This window comes from Camelus ferus, chromosome 20 (assembly GCF_009834535.1).
Source record: "Camelus ferus isolate YT-003-E chromosome 20, BCGSAC_Cfer_1.0, whole genome shotgun sequence".
Lineage (NCBI taxonomy): Eukaryota > Metazoa > Chordata > Mammalia > Artiodactyla > Camelidae > Camelus > Camelus ferus.
Genome location: NC_045715.1, coordinates 9513316 through 9531306, shown reverse-complemented (window position 1 = coordinate 9531306; position 17991 = coordinate 9513316). Strand labels below are relative to the sequence as shown.

General features: G+C 44.6%; 1 protein-coding gene across 3 annotated transcripts in view; it reads right to left on the bottom strand.

Annotated features, from left to right (window-relative positions):
• LOC106729329 overlaps positions 1–17716 on the bottom strand; it is a 37109-nt gene extending 19393 nt beyond the window's left edge. Inside the window, exons 1-2 of one of the 3 annotated variants that reach the window (XM_032462518.1) lie at positions 17212–17716; positions 5122–5259 (exon numbers count right to left, since the gene is read on the bottom strand). In XM_032462518.1, coding sequence (XP_032318409.1) covers positions 5122–5190 — 69 coding nt within the window. In that variant the 5' untranslated portion in view covers positions 5191–5259; positions 17212–17716. Of the gene's footprint in view, positions 1–5121; positions 5406–17211 lie in introns of those variants that run through there. The other 2 variants (XM_032462519.1, XM_032462520.1) reach the window with 2 other exon arrangements.
• Between the last annotated feature and the right edge of the window lie 275 nt (positions 17717–17991).

Sequence of the window (17991 nt, the reverse complement as noted above, 5' to 3'; positions counted from 1 at the left end):
AGCCCGTAAGGGTTTAAAAACCAGTCGAGGTCAAAACCATCATGGCCCCACCCATAGTTCCTTCTCATAAACATGGCTCAAGTACCATACAACCGGATGGTATTGCTTCCAGACAATGTCCTCTGAGAATCCATTCACTTTTCTTAGATGAGAATCTATTTTGACAAATAAGCACAGTATAAAAAAAAATTTGACTCAAAAAGGTTTTTTTTTAAAAGGCAAAAATAAGTAAGTTTACTAATTATTGTAGAAATAACACAAAAGAGGGTTAACATTCTCATTGAGGAAAAATCAAAATGTGTCCAATTGTACAAAAGCTCTTACCTTGCAAGAAACGGGAATAAAGCTGAAGGAAGGACCCAGTTTGGCTTCACTGCTGAAAAATGTACAGAATAACTTAGAAAAACCAGTCAAGGTCAAACGTGGTGAGCCCACGACTTGTACCTGGCTGCTCTTGATCTGGGGCGGGTTGGGACCCGCAGAGCTGATGGCAGGACAGCCAAGAGTGCCCCATCTGGGGGTCCCTCCTACATCCACATTCAAGCACGAGCTGAAGAAAAACCAGCCTTAGTGAAGTCTGAGCTCTGCAGCTGGCTGACCGGATTTCCTCCGCTGCAGCAGAAAGGCCAGTTTGAAGAGCCCTGAGCCAATGCCAACATATTTTTAAAGGAGGAAAGTGAGGCTCTCAGAGACCACAGTCCCAGCGCACGCAGCCATTTGGAGATCCTGACTGGCCGGGTGAGGACCAGAAAGCAACGTAAGGGCAGAACTGGGACCAGCGCCTATGTCTCCAGACTCCCCACCTGGTGGTCCTGCCTGCAGGCTTTGTCTTCACAAGGAAATAAACTCCAGCAAACTTTATGTCGGTACTGGAGGCCGATGGTCCGGAGAATCAGAGAGCACTCTTGTGCAGGAGGCCAGATCAGCGGACCCGAGAGCATGGCACAGACCAGGAGAGCTGTCCCAGGACATGCAGCTTCTGGGATGCAGAGACTCCCGGCTGTGCAGGCTCCCTGGATGCTGGGGGCCATCTCCGTGGGCCTTCAGGCCTGCCAGGCTCTCCAGGAAATAAATGTCTGCCTTTGTTGTTCTTCCACAGCTTCTAATCTCATACAAAATAGTTCAGGCTTGGGCCCTGACATGAGGCTCTGTGGCCCACGTTAGGATGGAGCTGTGTCTCACTCCATCTCTAGCCTCAGCTAGTCTGGGGCCCAACACCCATGAATGTCCAGCCGCGAAAAGCACAGACTGGATTCGAATCTTGGCTTGTTGCCAAATGGATGCCAAATGGATGATCTTGGGCAAGTTACTTAGCCTCTCTGAGCCAGTGTCCTCATCTGTCAAATGAGGATGAGGATAACATTTATCTTACACATTATTGAGAAGATTCATACACTCGCAACGGTGCCTGGCGTTAGACAGATGCTGTCTAGGGGTTAGTGACTATTCTCATTCACTCATTCAACAACCAAAAAACACTTTATCTGTTCCTCTGCACCCTAGTCTTGGCCCTTGCCCTCAAGGTACCTGCCGTGGGACTGGAGCAAAGCATACCTTACTTGCTCCTGAGGCTGCTCAGAGGTAGGACATGAGACTTCGTCCGCTCCCAGGATCTGGGATGAGCTAATGTGGCCCATCTGGGCTTTCCACGGTTTGTCGTGTGCACAAGGGGTACCCTTCCCCTTGGTAACAGGGAGGTGTTTCAGTAGGATTCTGTGGTTTCTCCCCTGAAAACTCCACAAGGAACAACCATCCAGTTTGTTCACTGGATGTGGCCCCTTGCTTTAAAAAATCCCTTTGGGTTTTCTTTTTTTTTTTTGGTAACAGAGATGGAACTAGGGAAATGGGTAGGTGTGTCTGAGTCATAATGAGAATTTCCCTTTTCATAAGGAATCATGGGGATAACTAAGTCTTTAAATTCCAAAGGAATTCCATAAGCTGCCCTTCCCTTCCTCCTTCCTTCCCCAGCTGCTTGCCCCGTAGTTCTCCCATCCCTCCTCCTCCTCCTAAAAGCCAGGTTGGTTTGCGCAATCAGGCTCATGAACTCTCTTCCTCACAACCAGGCCTGGCGTGGGAGAGTCGGCCAGGGGTTGGCCCACAGCTTGGAGGCTGCCTTCCTCCCCCTGACCCAGAGCCGAAAAGTCAAGAGTGTGAACGTCGGACCACGGTGGACCTCAAGCCTACCTGGGCTGGAGGCTTTACACGAGCCCCGGCTCCTAGAGGCTGAACAAGGCCCAGTAAAGTTACAAACCTGGAGGGAGAGGGAGTGTCCACATGAAGCCTTTAACTCAGACGGAAACAGCTCGCTATAAGACAGGGTTGGGGGTTACTTTTTGTTTTGCTTTGTTCTGTTTTGCTGTATCTACAATCTGTGTTTCAACACATCAGCTCTAGGTGGCAGTAATGCACCACAGAGATTTGAGGGTCACTGGGCAACAGCCTGCCTAGCTTCAAGTCTCAAGGAACCAAGGACAGTTTTTATGTGATTACCAGGTGCCAAGGCTACCTAACAGTCAGTCACCACCGTTGTCTCTTCTGGTCCACTGTGCTGGAGGAAGAAAGGAAAGAAAGCCACAGGCTTATGAAGACATTATATGAAGGATGCAATGGAATAAGAGTTGATGGGGGTTTGTCCAAATTCTGTCTTCTATATTTACTCTCTCTGCTCTGTTTCTCTCTTTCTACACACACACACACACACACACACACACACACACACACACACACACACACAGGCACACACACACACACACAGACAAATATACTGAAGCCTGTGGAACTGAGAGAGTGTGCTTGAGGGTTACTTTATTTTATTCCCCTGGATTTATTTGTAAGAGTTTGTATGTCAGTGTCCTCATATGTAAAATGGAGCTAACAGTTCCAACTTCATAGGGTTATTATCAGGATTAAATTAATTAAATTATATAAAGAGGATGGGGGGAGGGTATAGCTCATGGTAGAGTGTGCGCTTAGCATACACAAGGTCCTAGATTCAATCCCCAGTACCTCTGTTAAAAAAATTTAAAAGCAAAAAAAATAAATAAATAAACCTAATTACCCCCGCCAAAATAAGCATTACCAAAAAAAATTCTTTTAAATAAAGAGAATGAGTTGCCTAACACATAGTCAGCTCCACGTATGCGTTAGCCACCACTGTCATCATTGTTACCCACAGTCTTTGCGTTGCTCTGAAGGAGCAGGGAGCAGAGCTGGGCAGGGCCACTTAGGGGCAGGATGAAAAGGAGGACAGAGAAGCACACAGAGGACACACAAAGAAGTGGACACACACAGCCTTGGCTAGAGACACACGTAGAACCAGATAAACAATGTCAAAAGTGGTTTAAAAGCAAAAAAGGAAAGTGTCAAGGAGGTGTGGTAAGGTCTTGGCTAAGTTGCCTTCAGAATGATGGGTAGTGAACTTTTTCAGAATGAAGGAAGAGAAAGGAAGAGAGCTGATTATACAAACAAAACTTGCTTTTAAGAAGTAGCTTTTCTTTTTCCAATATCTGAGCCCCCTGGGAGATGTGTGCAGGCTTGTGTGACGGCAGAGCCACATGCATTTCCCGTGGCCTTTCCTCAAAGGACCTGAGGCACAGTGCTGTCCCAGGCCGCGGGGCATCATGAATGCACCGGGCCAGGCGGGAGCAGAACGGATTCACTCTTTGGGAGAGCCTTTCTCAGGAAGTTCATAGCCTTTCGGTCCTGTGTTGATTTATGTAGCCTGCTTTGAAACAGTCAAACACATGGAAATACAAACTTATAAGTCAAAAATGAGTAGGAAATTCTTCAAATAGGAAAAAAAAATTCCACAATGGACAAAATAATTCACCACTGGACTCCCTTAAATCACTGATGGGATTATGATGACATTTCCAGAACACCTCCCGGAGCTGTATCAGGGAGTCATCACAGCTGAGGGTCTTCTTTAAAGCAGATTCATTAGAAAGCAAAAAGGTTTACAGAAAGAATTGAGTAACTACTCAGCCATAAAAAAGAATAAAATAATGCCATTGCAGTATATGGTTGGACCTAGAGATTGTCATTCTAAGCGAAGTAAGCCAGAAAAAGACAGAAAAACGCCATATGATATCGCTTATATGTGGAATCTTAAAAAAAAGAAAAAGAAAAAGGACACTATGAACTCATCTACAAAACAGAAATGGACTCACAGACATAGTAAACAATTTTATGATTACCAGGCCAAAGGGGGTGAGAAGGGATAAATTTTAGAGTTTGAGATTGCAAATGTTAGCCACTATATATAAAAATAGATTTTAAAAAACAAGTTTCTTCTGTATAACACAGGGAACTTTTATTCAATATCTTGTAATAGCCTATTTTTATCACATTTTTAGAATTAAAGGCTTTATCTGCCCCAGAGTTATAATTCTAAAAGTTACTAAGGAAGATCATATTTTCCATCTAAACCTTTGAATGGTATAAATCTCTTCCAACAAAATTTGAAACCAAACCACTGTACTCAGTGAACTTAAGAGCAGGCACCATGGGCTGAAAAAGAACCAGTTCAGTCATTATCAAGCCCACAAAATTAGTGGGAAGAACCCTGTTTGGCTGTACATTATCCTGGATCCTGACCTGGAAATCACTCAACTCTAACTGGCTGCCTCATTACCAAGGTCACTGGTTTTGTCTCCTTCTTAGAGCAAACCATCCTCTAATTGTGCAGGTTGCTGCTTTGTAAACGGGGGATTAAGTATCTCAGAAGCTTAAGATCACATTTGAAATGCACTTTAAAATAGATACCCGTTTATTACAGGTACAGGAGAAACATTTTTACATGTTGATCTTCAACCATGAGTCTGTTTTGGGGTTTTTGTAATGTGTGTTTTAAGTATCACATCCCAGATGTATATTATGTTTCAAAAAAATCACACAATAGATTCAAACATCATTACACAAACATAAAAGAGACATGAAATTTTAGGTATGGCCTTGAGACCATTGGAGGTTCCAAGAAGGAAGGAGGGGACAGAGGAATTGAACACAACTCCTTGGACCAACTCCTTGGAAGTCCAGGTCTTTCTCTCACTGGGACTTTATGACTATTGAGAGCGAGTTTGGGGCACAACACAATTAATCAAGCTGTAAATTGTCACTCACCTTATGGGTCCAGAGAAAGAGGAGACTGGAGTTATTCCTTACCAAGGTCCTTTGGGGTCCAAAATTCATGGCTCAATGCACTGATTTCTTTGTCAGTTGAGACCAGACAAAACCTCAAGATCCTTTCATTCAGAGGTTCTGCACAGGACAAGAGTGCTGTGGTTGTCAGGCAGCCCCAGGTAAGGAGACAGGATCTGCTAATTACAATATTTCTCTCTAAGCCTGTCTTTGGTTCTATGATAATTAATTTAAAAGGACATTTTAGCACTTGTGCCAAATAATAGAAAAATTAGATTAAAAATGCAACCAGCTGGCTTCTCAACCTTCTTGGCAAGTCATGATCAGAGCTGCCCCTTGGTGAGCAACTTCTGGGCAGGACACATCTTGGCAGGTCTCCAAGGGAAGACGGGCAGAAGGGACGGGAGCAGTCAGATGGCTTCCCTGCTGCTGGGGCTGAGCCATCCCAGGGCTCTGTGCTCGGGGGGCCAGTTGGTGGCTCTTTGAAGCCTTCCTGCAAGTTTCTGCAGCCCAAATAGCCACCAGAGAGTGAATGACCCTCCTCATCTCCCAACTGGCCCCCTTGCTTACAATCTTGCTGCTCTGTAGACTACTTCCACACAGCAGTCAGAGCAACCCTTGTGACCCGGAGTGGGTTTACGCACCCCTCTGCAGAGCAAACCCTCCAAAACCCCAAACCCTTACCTAGACTTTGATGTGGTCCCCATTACCACCCTGACCCATCACTTGCCTCTTTCCCACTCCATCACTCGGCAGCAACCTTACTGGACCCCTAGCTAAACACCACTTGCCCCTCCTCAAAGCCTTTGCACATTCTATTCCCTCTGCCTAGAATGCTCTTCCTCCAGACGCCCAGCTTCTCCCTCACTTCATTCAGGTCTCTGGTCAAACGTCACCTTATTAGAGAGGCCCTTCCTCTCCCCTAACTCTTTCCTCCCTCCCCCATTACTCTTTCTTGTTTGAAACAATATCGAACTTAATGACATGTTGCAAAAAAAGAAAACAAAGGACTCTTTTCCTGAACTATTTGAAAGTAAGTTATCAACACAGTGCCCTGCCAGCCTCACATGTTTTAAGTGTGGAAGTCCTACAACAAGAACGTTCTCCCCCACAACCATGACACAACCAGCCGGATGGGGAGGTTAACACTGATTCAGTCCTCAGACCACATTCAACTTTCACCAATTGTCCCAACAACATCCGTTACAGCCAAAAGACCCTGCACAGAAGACTGTACCCTTGTTTAAAAATTCTTAAAACAACCCAATCCAAAAATGGGCAGAAGACCTAAACAAGTAATTCTCCAATGAAGACATACAAATGGCCAACAGGTACATGAAAAAATGCTCAATATTGCTAATTATCAGAGAAATGCAAATCAAAACTACAATGAGGTATCACCTTACACCAGTCAGAATGGCCATCATTCAAAAGTCCATGAACAATAAACGCTGGAGAGGATGTGGAGAAAGGGGAACCCTCCTACACTGCTCGTAGGAATGTAGTTTGGTGCAGCCATTATGGAAAACAATACAGAGATTCCTCAAAAAACTAAAAATAGACTTACCATGTGATACAGCAATCCCGCTCCTGGGCATATATCCAGAGGGAACTCTAATTTGAAAAAATACATGCACCCCAATGTTCATAGTAGCATTATACACAATAGCCAAGACATGGAAGCAACCTAAATACCCACTGACAGAAGACTGGATAAATAAGTTGTGGTATATTTATACACTGGAATACTACTCAGCAATAAAAAGAATAAAATAATGTCATTTGCAGCAACATGGATGGACCTGGAGATCGTCATTCTAAGTGAAGTAAGCCAGAAAGAGAAAGAAAAACACCATATGGTATCACTCATATGTGGCATCTTAAAAAAAAAGAAAAAGAGAACACTAATGAACTCATCTACAAAACAGAAACAGAATCACAGACAGAGTAAACAATTTTATGGTAACCAGAGGAAAGTGGGTGGGAAGGGATAAATTTGGGAGTTTGAGATTTGCAAAGGTTAACTACTATGTATAAAAATAGATAAAAAGACAAATTTCTTCTGTCTAGCACAGGGAACTATATTCAGTATCTTGTAATAACCTTTAATGAAAAAGAATATGAAAATGAATATATGTATATATATGCATGATTGGGACATTATGCTGTACACCAGAAATCGACACATTGTAACTGATTGTACTTCAATTAATTAATTGACTGATTGATTGATTGATTAAAAATAAAAATTCTTCAGAATTTCAAGATGGCGACAGCAGAGCATTAAACCAGGCATGGGACCTTGTGTGACTACAGACATCTCACGTTCATGAAGTTCACCTTGTCTGTGACCTTAATATTGCATCTTGTCCAATGGCAAATGATTCAGCTTCACCCATCGCTGATGAAGTGAACTTTGACCAACCATTAAGATGGGTCAGCCAGGCCTTCTCCGCCATAAAGTTAACCTTCCTCCCTCTGCAGTTGGTAAGTGTTTGGGAGAAGATCATTGTGTTTACCGCTTTATATTAATATGATCTCAAGGTTTCCGATTGTATCCAATGGTTTGTAATTCATCTCTATCATTGTTAATTAATTAATTTATTATTTATGTTTAAATTTACGTACAGTCCACTTGGCTTCCTTTGGTGTACAGTCCATGAGTATTAACACATGTACTGACAAGTGCGCTCACCAGCACGATCCAAACGCAGAGCATTTCAGCACCCCCAAAATTCCCTCACGCTGCCCCTTTGTAGTCAGAGCTCCCCCTCAGCCACTGAACTTTGCCCCTACAATTTTGTCTTTTCCAGAACATTATATAAATGGAATCATACTGTGAGTAATTTTTTGAGACTTGGGTCTTTCGCTCAGCATAACGCTTTGAGTCACTCATGTTGTTTCCTGACTAGGTTTCCATTGCGTACATGCATACAGTCTACTTATCCATTCATCTATTTGTCATATGAAAATTTCTTTTTTCAGGTTAATGATGCTGCCTGTCTTCATACTGGGTCATCGCTGATGGGGAGTATGGGTCCTGCGATTCTGCATCTCTAATTAGCTCCCAGGTGATGCTGGTCCAAGAACCACGCTTCCAAGAGCAAGGCTGCAGAGCGATCACTGTGACAACGATGGCTGGAAGGGGCCGAGGAGGGTGTTGTGGCAATGCGGGTGAGCAGCAATGAGGGCCTGAACCAAGCCAGGGGCAGTGGGGAAGACAGAAGAGGCAGACTGTGGAGACAGCAAGGAGACGGACCCAACAGGCTTGAGGGGTGAGGGCGCCGTTCCCAAGAAACTGGAAGAAGAGCAGAAACAGGGGAGGGGTGCAAGGAAACAAGTTCACTGTGAGTCATTCGGCTTTAGACACACCAAGCATGAACAGGGATGGCAGGACACCAGGCAGAACTATCGTTTAAGAAGTTGGCCGTTGGTGTGTGGAGCTCAGGGGAGACAGAGGTCTGGGCTAACGCCAGTGGAGGGTATGGGTGTCACCCCCAGGAGTGGAGTGACAAGAACAGAGGTGCGGGGAGGGCAGGCCCCCTCCAGTCTGGTTCCCTCTGCTACTCTCTCGAGCTTGCAGCCCCCACGCCACCCCACCTCTGGCTGCTTCCTTCTTTCATTGATGTTTATATGCATGTGGGCTCGGAGCCCAGTCTTAGCATCCCGGGGACTTGCTCAGTGACAGAAGGAGGTGACAGTAACTACAAGCCTCCAACATCAGGTAGTTGTTTGGGTGGAAGAATCTGCTCTTGGCTACCCCCGTCTGAGTCTCAGGAGACTGCTGCTCCCTTCAGTTTAGAGGCAAAGCAGCCACAAAGCTCTTTCCTGCATTTCTTCTCAGCACAGGTAACATATTTTCATCACTGAGTAAGCGAAAGGAGATAATTGCAGAAATATGCATTTAGTAACAATAGTATAATTTCCAGAATCAAAGATTCTAATTCAAAAGCCACCGCAAAAAACAATGACAAGATGCCAAGGCCTCAGATTCCTTTATCCCCGGAATAGCACATTTGAGACAGAAGGACTTACACAATCGTTTGGTTTCCTCTGTTCCAACCCTGCATTTCCACAAGAAGCATCACTTTATTTCAATACAATGAAGTTACAGGGACATTTTGTCCCTCCCAAGACCAGTGCCAAAACCTTATTAAAATGAGGGGATGGGGTATAGCTCAGTAGTTGCGAGGTCCTGGGTTCAATCCCCAGTGCCTCCATTAAAAAAAAAATTCCCAACAGTCAATTCTATGAGGTGCCCGTTGGGGGAGGGTAACAGCTCTGTGGTAGAGTTCATGTTTAGTGGGCACAAGGTTCTGGGTTCAAAAAAATAAATAAAGCAAAAACGTTCTGCGCTGTACAATTTTAAGTCAAAAAGCATGATATCAAGTGTGCACCAATTTTGCAACCACATGTTATATATGCACTAAAAAGTCTGGGAGATGGCAACAAACTTCTTAGAGTGACTGTGACTGCCTTTCTTTCGTTCTCACTTACTGGTATTTTATTTTTGCCTTCTACGATAAATATGCTTTGCTTCCACAAGGAAAAGTCCATGAAGGGTCTTAAATGTTTGAAAATTCACACAGTTCAGATTCCAGGGAGGCACTCGGTACTTATTTATGAATTTGATGAGGGAGTGAGGGAGGGAGAATAAATGTAGATGAATGAACGCCAAAAGCACGGTCTCACACAGTGTATGCCTGCTCGTCTTCTGACCTTCTGATGGACAGCTGCCTTCTTCTGTGCTTGCGAAGAAGTGAATTCAACACAGCTCCAGGCTTGCCTTCTGTTGCTGACTCCCTGAACCCACCAACAGATCACTCCCAGAAGAGTAGTCTCAGAGGGGCACGGCCATGAGGGAAGTTGTTTGGCTTCTATGAATCAAAAGCAAGACTCAGAGGCCCCACCTCTAGTTAATTGCAGGGATCAAGGTGAGTGTCTCCCAGGTAAACAACCTGTAGGGAGCTGTTCAGACAAATCCCGGAAGACCAGACCCCTGCAAGCCAATTAGCAGCAGCTCATCTGAGAAGACGCTATATTCTGGGGCGTAAGGAACCTGTTGGTATTTTTTAAGTTAGCTTTGTTATTGGTTATTCTTCCAAACTGGACAAGGGAGGATCAAATTGCAGGGATCTAGTTTCAAAAGGCAAGCTATGCCTTCAGAGGAAGGGTAGAAAGTCACACTGCAGCTGAGAAAACAAACTGTCTGCAGTCAGTACTGTATTCCCTAGTTCGAATGCAGTTACTCTGCCTTTGGTTATAGGAGCTGGTTAAAAAAAAAACAAAACACACAATACAAGGGCATGCTTTGATTATAGCAAACAGACAATCTACTGAAAGTCTTCATTCATTCAACATACATGCACTGAGCACCTGTTTATATGTTCCCTGCTGCCAAATATCACAGCATTTACGATAAGAACTAATCTCTCCCACCTACAAAGGAGTGATACAGACAGGCGGTGATGTACTTGAGCTCTGAAGAGCCCACTGTTAAATTTTCAGAATTTTTGCAAGCCAGTTGTTAAAGACAACCATGACTTAAAAGAAAATTGTAGAAATGTATACTTAAATTATATTAAAAATAAAGGTAATAAAGACTGAAAATTCACACCCCTTCCTACTTATTTTACTACACTTTGCTATTATCTGTGGTCCCAACTCATTTTCTACTGTTATGCCTACATCGCTCCATGCTGACATGTTACTGCACCTCTCAAGTCGGTAGCATGAAATCATGGAAGGAGTGTTCACACCACAGAAACCGGCAGACACTGCAGACCGAGGCTTGATTCATTTTTCTGTTGCTCGTCCAGACTTAAGAAGATGATGGAGAAAATGTTAACAATGCAGATTAAATATAAACGTGTGTCATATCTGTGGCTGCCGGACTGTGAATAACACCAAAAACTGAAGAGGTACTCTTCTTATATTCAAAGGTCATGATCTGGTTCAGAGAAGAAATCACATACTGATGAATGAATGGGGCCTACATATGTCTTCATTTCTTCCTTTTTGTCTTACTAAAAGTCAACAGCAACATCCACCAACATTTATGTTTAAACCACACCCATCTGTCAATGCTCTGAGTGACTTTGCTGCACTGGACTTCCTAGTGCATATAAGAGTTATGTTCACACTACTGCAGTCTATTAAGTGTCCAATAGCATTATGTCTTAAAAATGTGCATAAATTAACTTAAAAATACTTATTGCTAAAAAAATACTAACCATCATCTGAACCTTGAGTGAGTCATAATCTTTCTGCAGCAATAACATCGGAGATCACCAATCAGAGATCACCATAACAAACATAATAATAAAAAGTCTGAAACAGTGTGAGAACTACCAAAATGTGACGCAGAGACATCAAGTGAGTAAACGCTGCTGAAAAGATGGCGCCAGTAGACTTGCTTCAATTTGTGAAAAACGGAGTATGTGTGGATTGCAATAAAGCAAAGCACCATAAAGCAAGAGGAGGCATGTCTATAGTTTACTAGTTGTCCCCGTTAAAGAACTGCTCTTTGGGTACCATTGCCTTGCTGCCTACTTTGATTTGTTCTCTCTGACCAGGAGCATCTGCAGACACCATCCCCCTCTGTGTTCCCAAAGCAGCTTGAGCAGACCGCAAAAGGTTCACACTGCACGGCAGTAGCTGAATTTAACCATCTACCTTTTACACTGAACTGTAGGCTCCATCAAGGCAGGAATCCTGGTTTACTCGTCTGAGCACCCTCATCTCCAAGGACAGTGACTGGCACGGGGCAAACGCTCCAAGAGGATGAATGAAAGACACGTGGGACTAGATCGGATCCACCCCATTCATTCTCACCTAGACAGCGTGCCAGATCAACAGGGACAAATGCCTGACCGGTATTTCCCCCTAAATATCTTTGCCACAACCGGTTTCACTGCACAACTAATTGGCCCACAGGCAACTTTTCTATAAAAGATAAAATAACTGGCTGACAGTTTGGTTTGACAGTTGGTTCCAACTCATTGACAGTTTGCCTTCATTTCTCCAGTGACACGATACGCCCATTTAAAAAAATTAAAGTTTAGTTGATTTACAACATTTCAGGTGTACAGCAAAGTGATTCAGTTATACATATATATATGTATATATTCCTTTTCAGATTCTTTTCCATTATAGGTTATTAAAAATAGTGAATATATTTCCCTGTGCTATACCGTAGGACCTCGTTGTTTATCTATTTTATATATAGAAGTGTGTATCTATTAATCCCAAATTCCTAATTTATCCTTTTCTCTCTCTCATTTTTTTAACATTTTTTATTGATTTATAATCATTTTACAATGTTGTGTCAAATTCCAGTGTTCAGCACAATTTTTCAGTTATTCATGGACATATACACACTCATTGTCGCATTTTTTTCTCTGTGAGTTATCATAACATTTTGTGTATATTTCCCTGTGCTATACAGTGTAGTCTATTCTACAATTTTGAAATCCCAGTCTATCCCTTCCCACCCTCCACCCCCCTGGTAACCACAAGTCTGTATTCTCTGTGAGTCTATTTCTGTCCTTTATTTACGCTTTGTTTTTGTTTGTTTGTTTTTGTTTTTGTTTTTTAGATTCCACATATGAGCGATCTCATATGGTATTTTTCTTTCTCTTTCTGGCTTACTTCACTTAGAATGACATTCTCCAGGAGCATTCATGTTGCTGCAAATGGCATTATGTTGTCGGTTTTTATGGCTGAGTAGTATTCCATTGTATAAATATACCACATCTTCTTTATCCAGTCACCTGTTGATGGACATTTAGGCTGTTTCCATGTTTTGGCTATTGTAAATAGTGCTGCTATGAACATTGGGGTGCAGGTGTCATCCTGAAGTAGATTTCCTTCTGGATACAAGCCCAGGAGTGGGATTCCTGGGTCATATGGTAAGTCTATTCCTAGTCTTTTGAGGAATCTCCACACTGTTTTCCATAGTGGCTGCACCAAACTGCATTCCCACCAGCAGTGTAGGAGGGTTCCCCTTTCTCCACAGCCTCTCCAGCATTTGTCATTTGTGGATTTTTGAATGACGGCCATTCTGACTGGTGTTTCCCTCTCGTTTTTATATTATGTAAATCTTAGACCTCATAATGATCTACACAGTGATGAGTAGACGAGGTGGCCTTAAAACAGTGGATAACAACAACTACATATATCAACTTGACAGAAAATACAAATTTACAGTGATAAGAAGTGTGAGGTAAGAGTGTAAAGCTAGATTTCATTCTCTGCTGGAAAGTGATAACATATCATTTGAAAATCCTTCAGTGAGTACAGTCATCTCTCCCACCCACCAAAACCAAAAGATAACCAAACTACGGCAAGTATAGAAGGGGAGGCTGGTAATTGACAACAGTCCTCAATGACCAATTCCTTAGCCAGTTGAGTTGCAACAGCTTGCTCTGCCCTGCCCGCTTTACCAAATGCATCATGCAATGTTAGAAGTTGAAGACCAAAGAAGAATCAAGCTCCTTCCATCCTCCCCCCAGAAAAGAAATGGTTACATGATTCCTGATGAGTACAAGTTTCTTGGAAAATAGTAACATCTTTTTCCTGTTTGATGGTGAAGAACACGATGTGGACAGAACTGCGGTATTTGCGCAGAATCTGGCTTAGGCGACTGGGTGAAATGCAAGGACTATGCGTGCGAGGAACATTTCCACGTAGTCCAGACATGGGCTACCAGTTATACACGTCGCATCTATTGATAAGAAGCAGCAGCCCTGGTCTGTTCACTTTCCTTCTAGGGAAATCGGAAGAGACTCACAGCAGACTTGTTTGATGTTGTCAATGACTTACATCTGATCGTTAAATTAGATCCTGAATCTTTCGCGATTGACTTTGAGAGAGAAGTACCGTCACTTTCTCTAAGACATATCAGAATAAAACCGTAACTGTGACTCTCCATATATTTTAAATGCATGCTGGGTTTTTTTTTGTATTTTCATTTTTCACAATAAAATCTTCTAAAATTTTGTTATTAATTTTCAGATTTCAGTATGTCCTTTTAAATGTCTCTCTTTTATTTTATTATTGTTATTTTATCCTGCATGGCAAACTTGTCATGCAGCCAATTACTTGTGTGGCGAATACTCCTCAGGCAAAGATTCTCATGGTAAAATTACCTAGAACCAGACAAACGAGCTGCACTATCCTCCTGACAATTCAGAGGCAGCTGCCACTACAAGACAAGGGATATGGGATGTGCTTCCAGTAGGCCAAGGAACCAGCTCTGCAGTCCGGCATTGAGTGGGTTAAACAAGCTTTTGTGAGCTAGCCTGGGAATCTACCATTTTAAAGTTTTGTTCGGGCATTTAAAAAATAAACTGTGTGGACAAGATTGCCTGTTCTACTGAATTAAAAAAGCACGGTACCCCATTCTATCAACCAGCTCCAAATATGTCATCATCTGTATTAGCTGGCTTTGAGTGGTTTGAATCCTACTACCCCAAAATGCATATCTTTCACTTCTCTCCAGGCTAGAGGCTGGGTTGAGTTAATTAAACAGCAGCACAGCAGAAAGAAATCAATTTGAATTCAAGGCAACAGGGTGTATGGGAATTATTTCTCCCACTGAATTCACCCCTCCAGTTCATAAAAACGCATTCTGAGCTCTGCTGGTGTTCAGGGCAGGAGCACTGCAGGAGAGTCACAAGTGCCCCAGCTGGCACGGGGAGTGACACCCTTTCCCCACGTGGAGTCCCTGCCCCCGGTCCCCCCCCCCCACTCTCGCCTTTAGTCCTTTGCTGCTCCTGGGCTCAGTGAAGTGCGTCTGTGTGGTGGGGAGCATGACACCTGCCCGAGTGGCTCCCAAGCAGAGGACAGGTTGGCTTTAATTACTTGTATTAACTTCTCAGAGCAACAGAGATGTCTGCCGAATGACAGAAAGCACATAAAAGGCAGAGCTTGTAATTAATCTTCACAGAGCATGCGGTTCCCGGGAAGCTGGATGAGCTGGTGTTCACTAGCACGTCAGCAGGGCGCTCTCGCGTTCCTCCACACATCAAGTAAATGAACATGAACCCACGGCGGGGGAAATGAGCAGTCCGTAGCTCAGACCTGCGAGATCCTGGGCACGAGGATAGGAAGCCCCGGGGTCCCCTGAGCAGGTGCGGCAACAGCAGGAAGGACGCTAACTGAAGACGAAATAGTTATATCTTTTTAATTGTGCAGAAGAGCCATTCCCTGCCTGACCAGTAGAGCAACTGCACAGAGACAGACTCTTTCTGCTTCCTGCCATTCGTTTGTGTGCAGTCCCATGCAGGAGACCACCCAGACCACTGTGGTCTACACTCGCTTCCTTAACCTCTGTTTTCCTCCAAAACCCCGGAGATCAGAGGGTTGGCGGGAAAGAGAACTCATCTTTGCAGATGCTCACTTAACCCCCAGGGATACAGGTAAAGAAGGCTGCATTCCGTGGTAGAAAGGGAAAGATGGACTCCCCCAAGAAGTCTGGTTGTGCCCCAGTTCCTGCTATGGAACAGACTGCTTCCCACCTGTAGAAGCAACGGGGAATTGAAGGGGGTGGGGCAGGGCTCAAGTTCCCAAGCCTGATGCTTCGCATTGGACAGTCTATTACATTCACGTGCTTCCTGACACCTTTGGTTGAAAATAATCACCCGCTTCTGTTAGCAGACAGATCAACGTGACCTCCCTTGCATTTGAGGGTTCCCCAGTAAAGTCATCTCCAGCCTGGCCTCAGGGGTCCTTAAAGTGTTTTTCTGCTCCATTCATCTGAGCTCTGCTCATCCACCTGCACTGCCTGCTCCTGTTTGGGAATTCAGCTGTCCTCTCCATCCTTCTCCACACCCAGCCATCTAGCCACGATGTCAGCAAGAGAGGGAGAACAGGGTGGCCTTCCAGTAGTACTTGTCTTGCTGTTTGATAAGAATCACTCTCTCTTGTTTGTGCATAAGCTGAACACATAATCTGAACACAGACAAGGATGGAGACAGCTTCCTGCTCCCTGTTCTAGCATCAAGGCCAATCCCAAGCTCCGCCTAGGAACAGATGGGGAATCATGGGTTCGGGAGTCTACAATGGACCTCTGGGGCACACCTGGGAGAAGACTTGGTTGGAGAGAGACCCCAAAGGCTGTGTTGTTCCCCTCTGTGTTTCTAGAAGGCATGATGCAGCACTGGGCTGATACTGGATGTTGGGGAAATGGTGGGAAATTGCAAGGGAAAAGCTCATAAAAGGATGCTTTCTGTCAGAAATGCTCACTGACCTCTGTTAGCCTAACCAGCTCCTACTCATCCCTCAAAGCTCGGTTTGCAATGTCCTCCTTATTGCAGATTTCCCTGCTCCCCTCCAGCCGACCTCTCTCCCAGATTCCTGACTCCTTTCTGTATTCCTACAACAGAAATGGTCACGGCTTCCCTAGCCCGTGATACAAAATAATTACCAAAAATACTTGAGTTTTACTAGGTGGTTAACCTGCTGACCCAAGTCTTAAGTTCACCCCCACATTATCCCCAGTCATTCCTGTGAGCTCCCAAGGGCTGCCGTAAAGGCCCTCGGCAAGCCCTCCATGGATGAACTTGGTCTTCACCTGGAGATACGATACCCCAGATCCCCTCAAGGAAGACACCCCTGTCTGCCCAGCAAATGTTCTCGTGGAAACTCATTTCTTCCTGGTCCCTCTGCCTTTCTGGGCTTCTCTGGTCTGTGGAGGAACATGAGGAAGTAGCTCTCCCTCCGCTCTGTGCCATATTCCATCACCTGGGCCCTGAAACACACTGTGTGTACCCCAAGTCTGCAGAGCCCCCCTTCACCTTCTGTGGCTGTCTCCTTTCACTAGATCCAGCCTCTCGGACCAGGTGGGAGAAGGGCGCCATGCCTCCCCTCCAAGTTTTTCTCTTCATTATCCTGAGACCCAAGCATAAGCCTTTCCTCCTTCTAGTGAAAAACAAAACAAAACAAAACAAAAAACCAGGAAGGCAATCAGGCCTGTCAGCCGATGCAAGTTAACGACATGGGCGGGGCAGGTGGCTGGCCTCATTCACACAGCGTCTGCTCAGACTGAACCGGGGACCCACAGACACATACCTTTGCACAAGCGGTCGGGACTCCAGTATAACACTTGTCACGTTTGTTGTGATTACAGCGTCACAGCCAGACCCCAAGCTCCCTGAGCACAGCAACCACAGACTGTCCACCTTTCTGTTCACACCAGCATCCTGGCACTCAGTAAATAACCATCACAGCAACTGGCATTTACTGGGCACTTACAGTGGATGGACCAGGGCAGGCCAGGACTTGTACAATGTGTCCAAGTTCCTAAATAAACGTGCTTGCGTTCAAAGCTGGGAAAGATGAGTGATGGCCCTTTAGCTCCTTTCTCCCCGTCCCGCAATAGTTACCAACCCTCCCACAAGACCAGAGCAGTCCACAGATGTCCAGGGCGGGACACAAAGGCGAGGCTGCAGCAGGGCAGAGGGTGGGGAGCAAGGAACCTTCCTTCTTCCTCAGCTGGGTTCAAAACACATTTTTTTAATTTGGTAATTCTCCCTAAAAGCAGCCCACCCATCAGCTCAGTTTCCTCCCCAAGCCCTGAAGATCGGGAGTGAGGTAGAAAGTGTCCCCCCACCCCAGCTGAGCACCACACAGGATTTGTAAGGGGGGCTATCTGGGCGTGAGCTTTGAAGATTGGTCATTTCTACCCACTGAGGATGACAGAATTGCGGGGTTTTACCGCGTATCTGCTTAAAACGTCTGCCAGACTCCCATCCTGGCACTCTCGATCTGGGTTTCTATTTTGGTGACAGTCCAACCTACACCTACCACTACCACCATTAGTAAAAGGAAAGATCTTCTGGAGCCATAAAA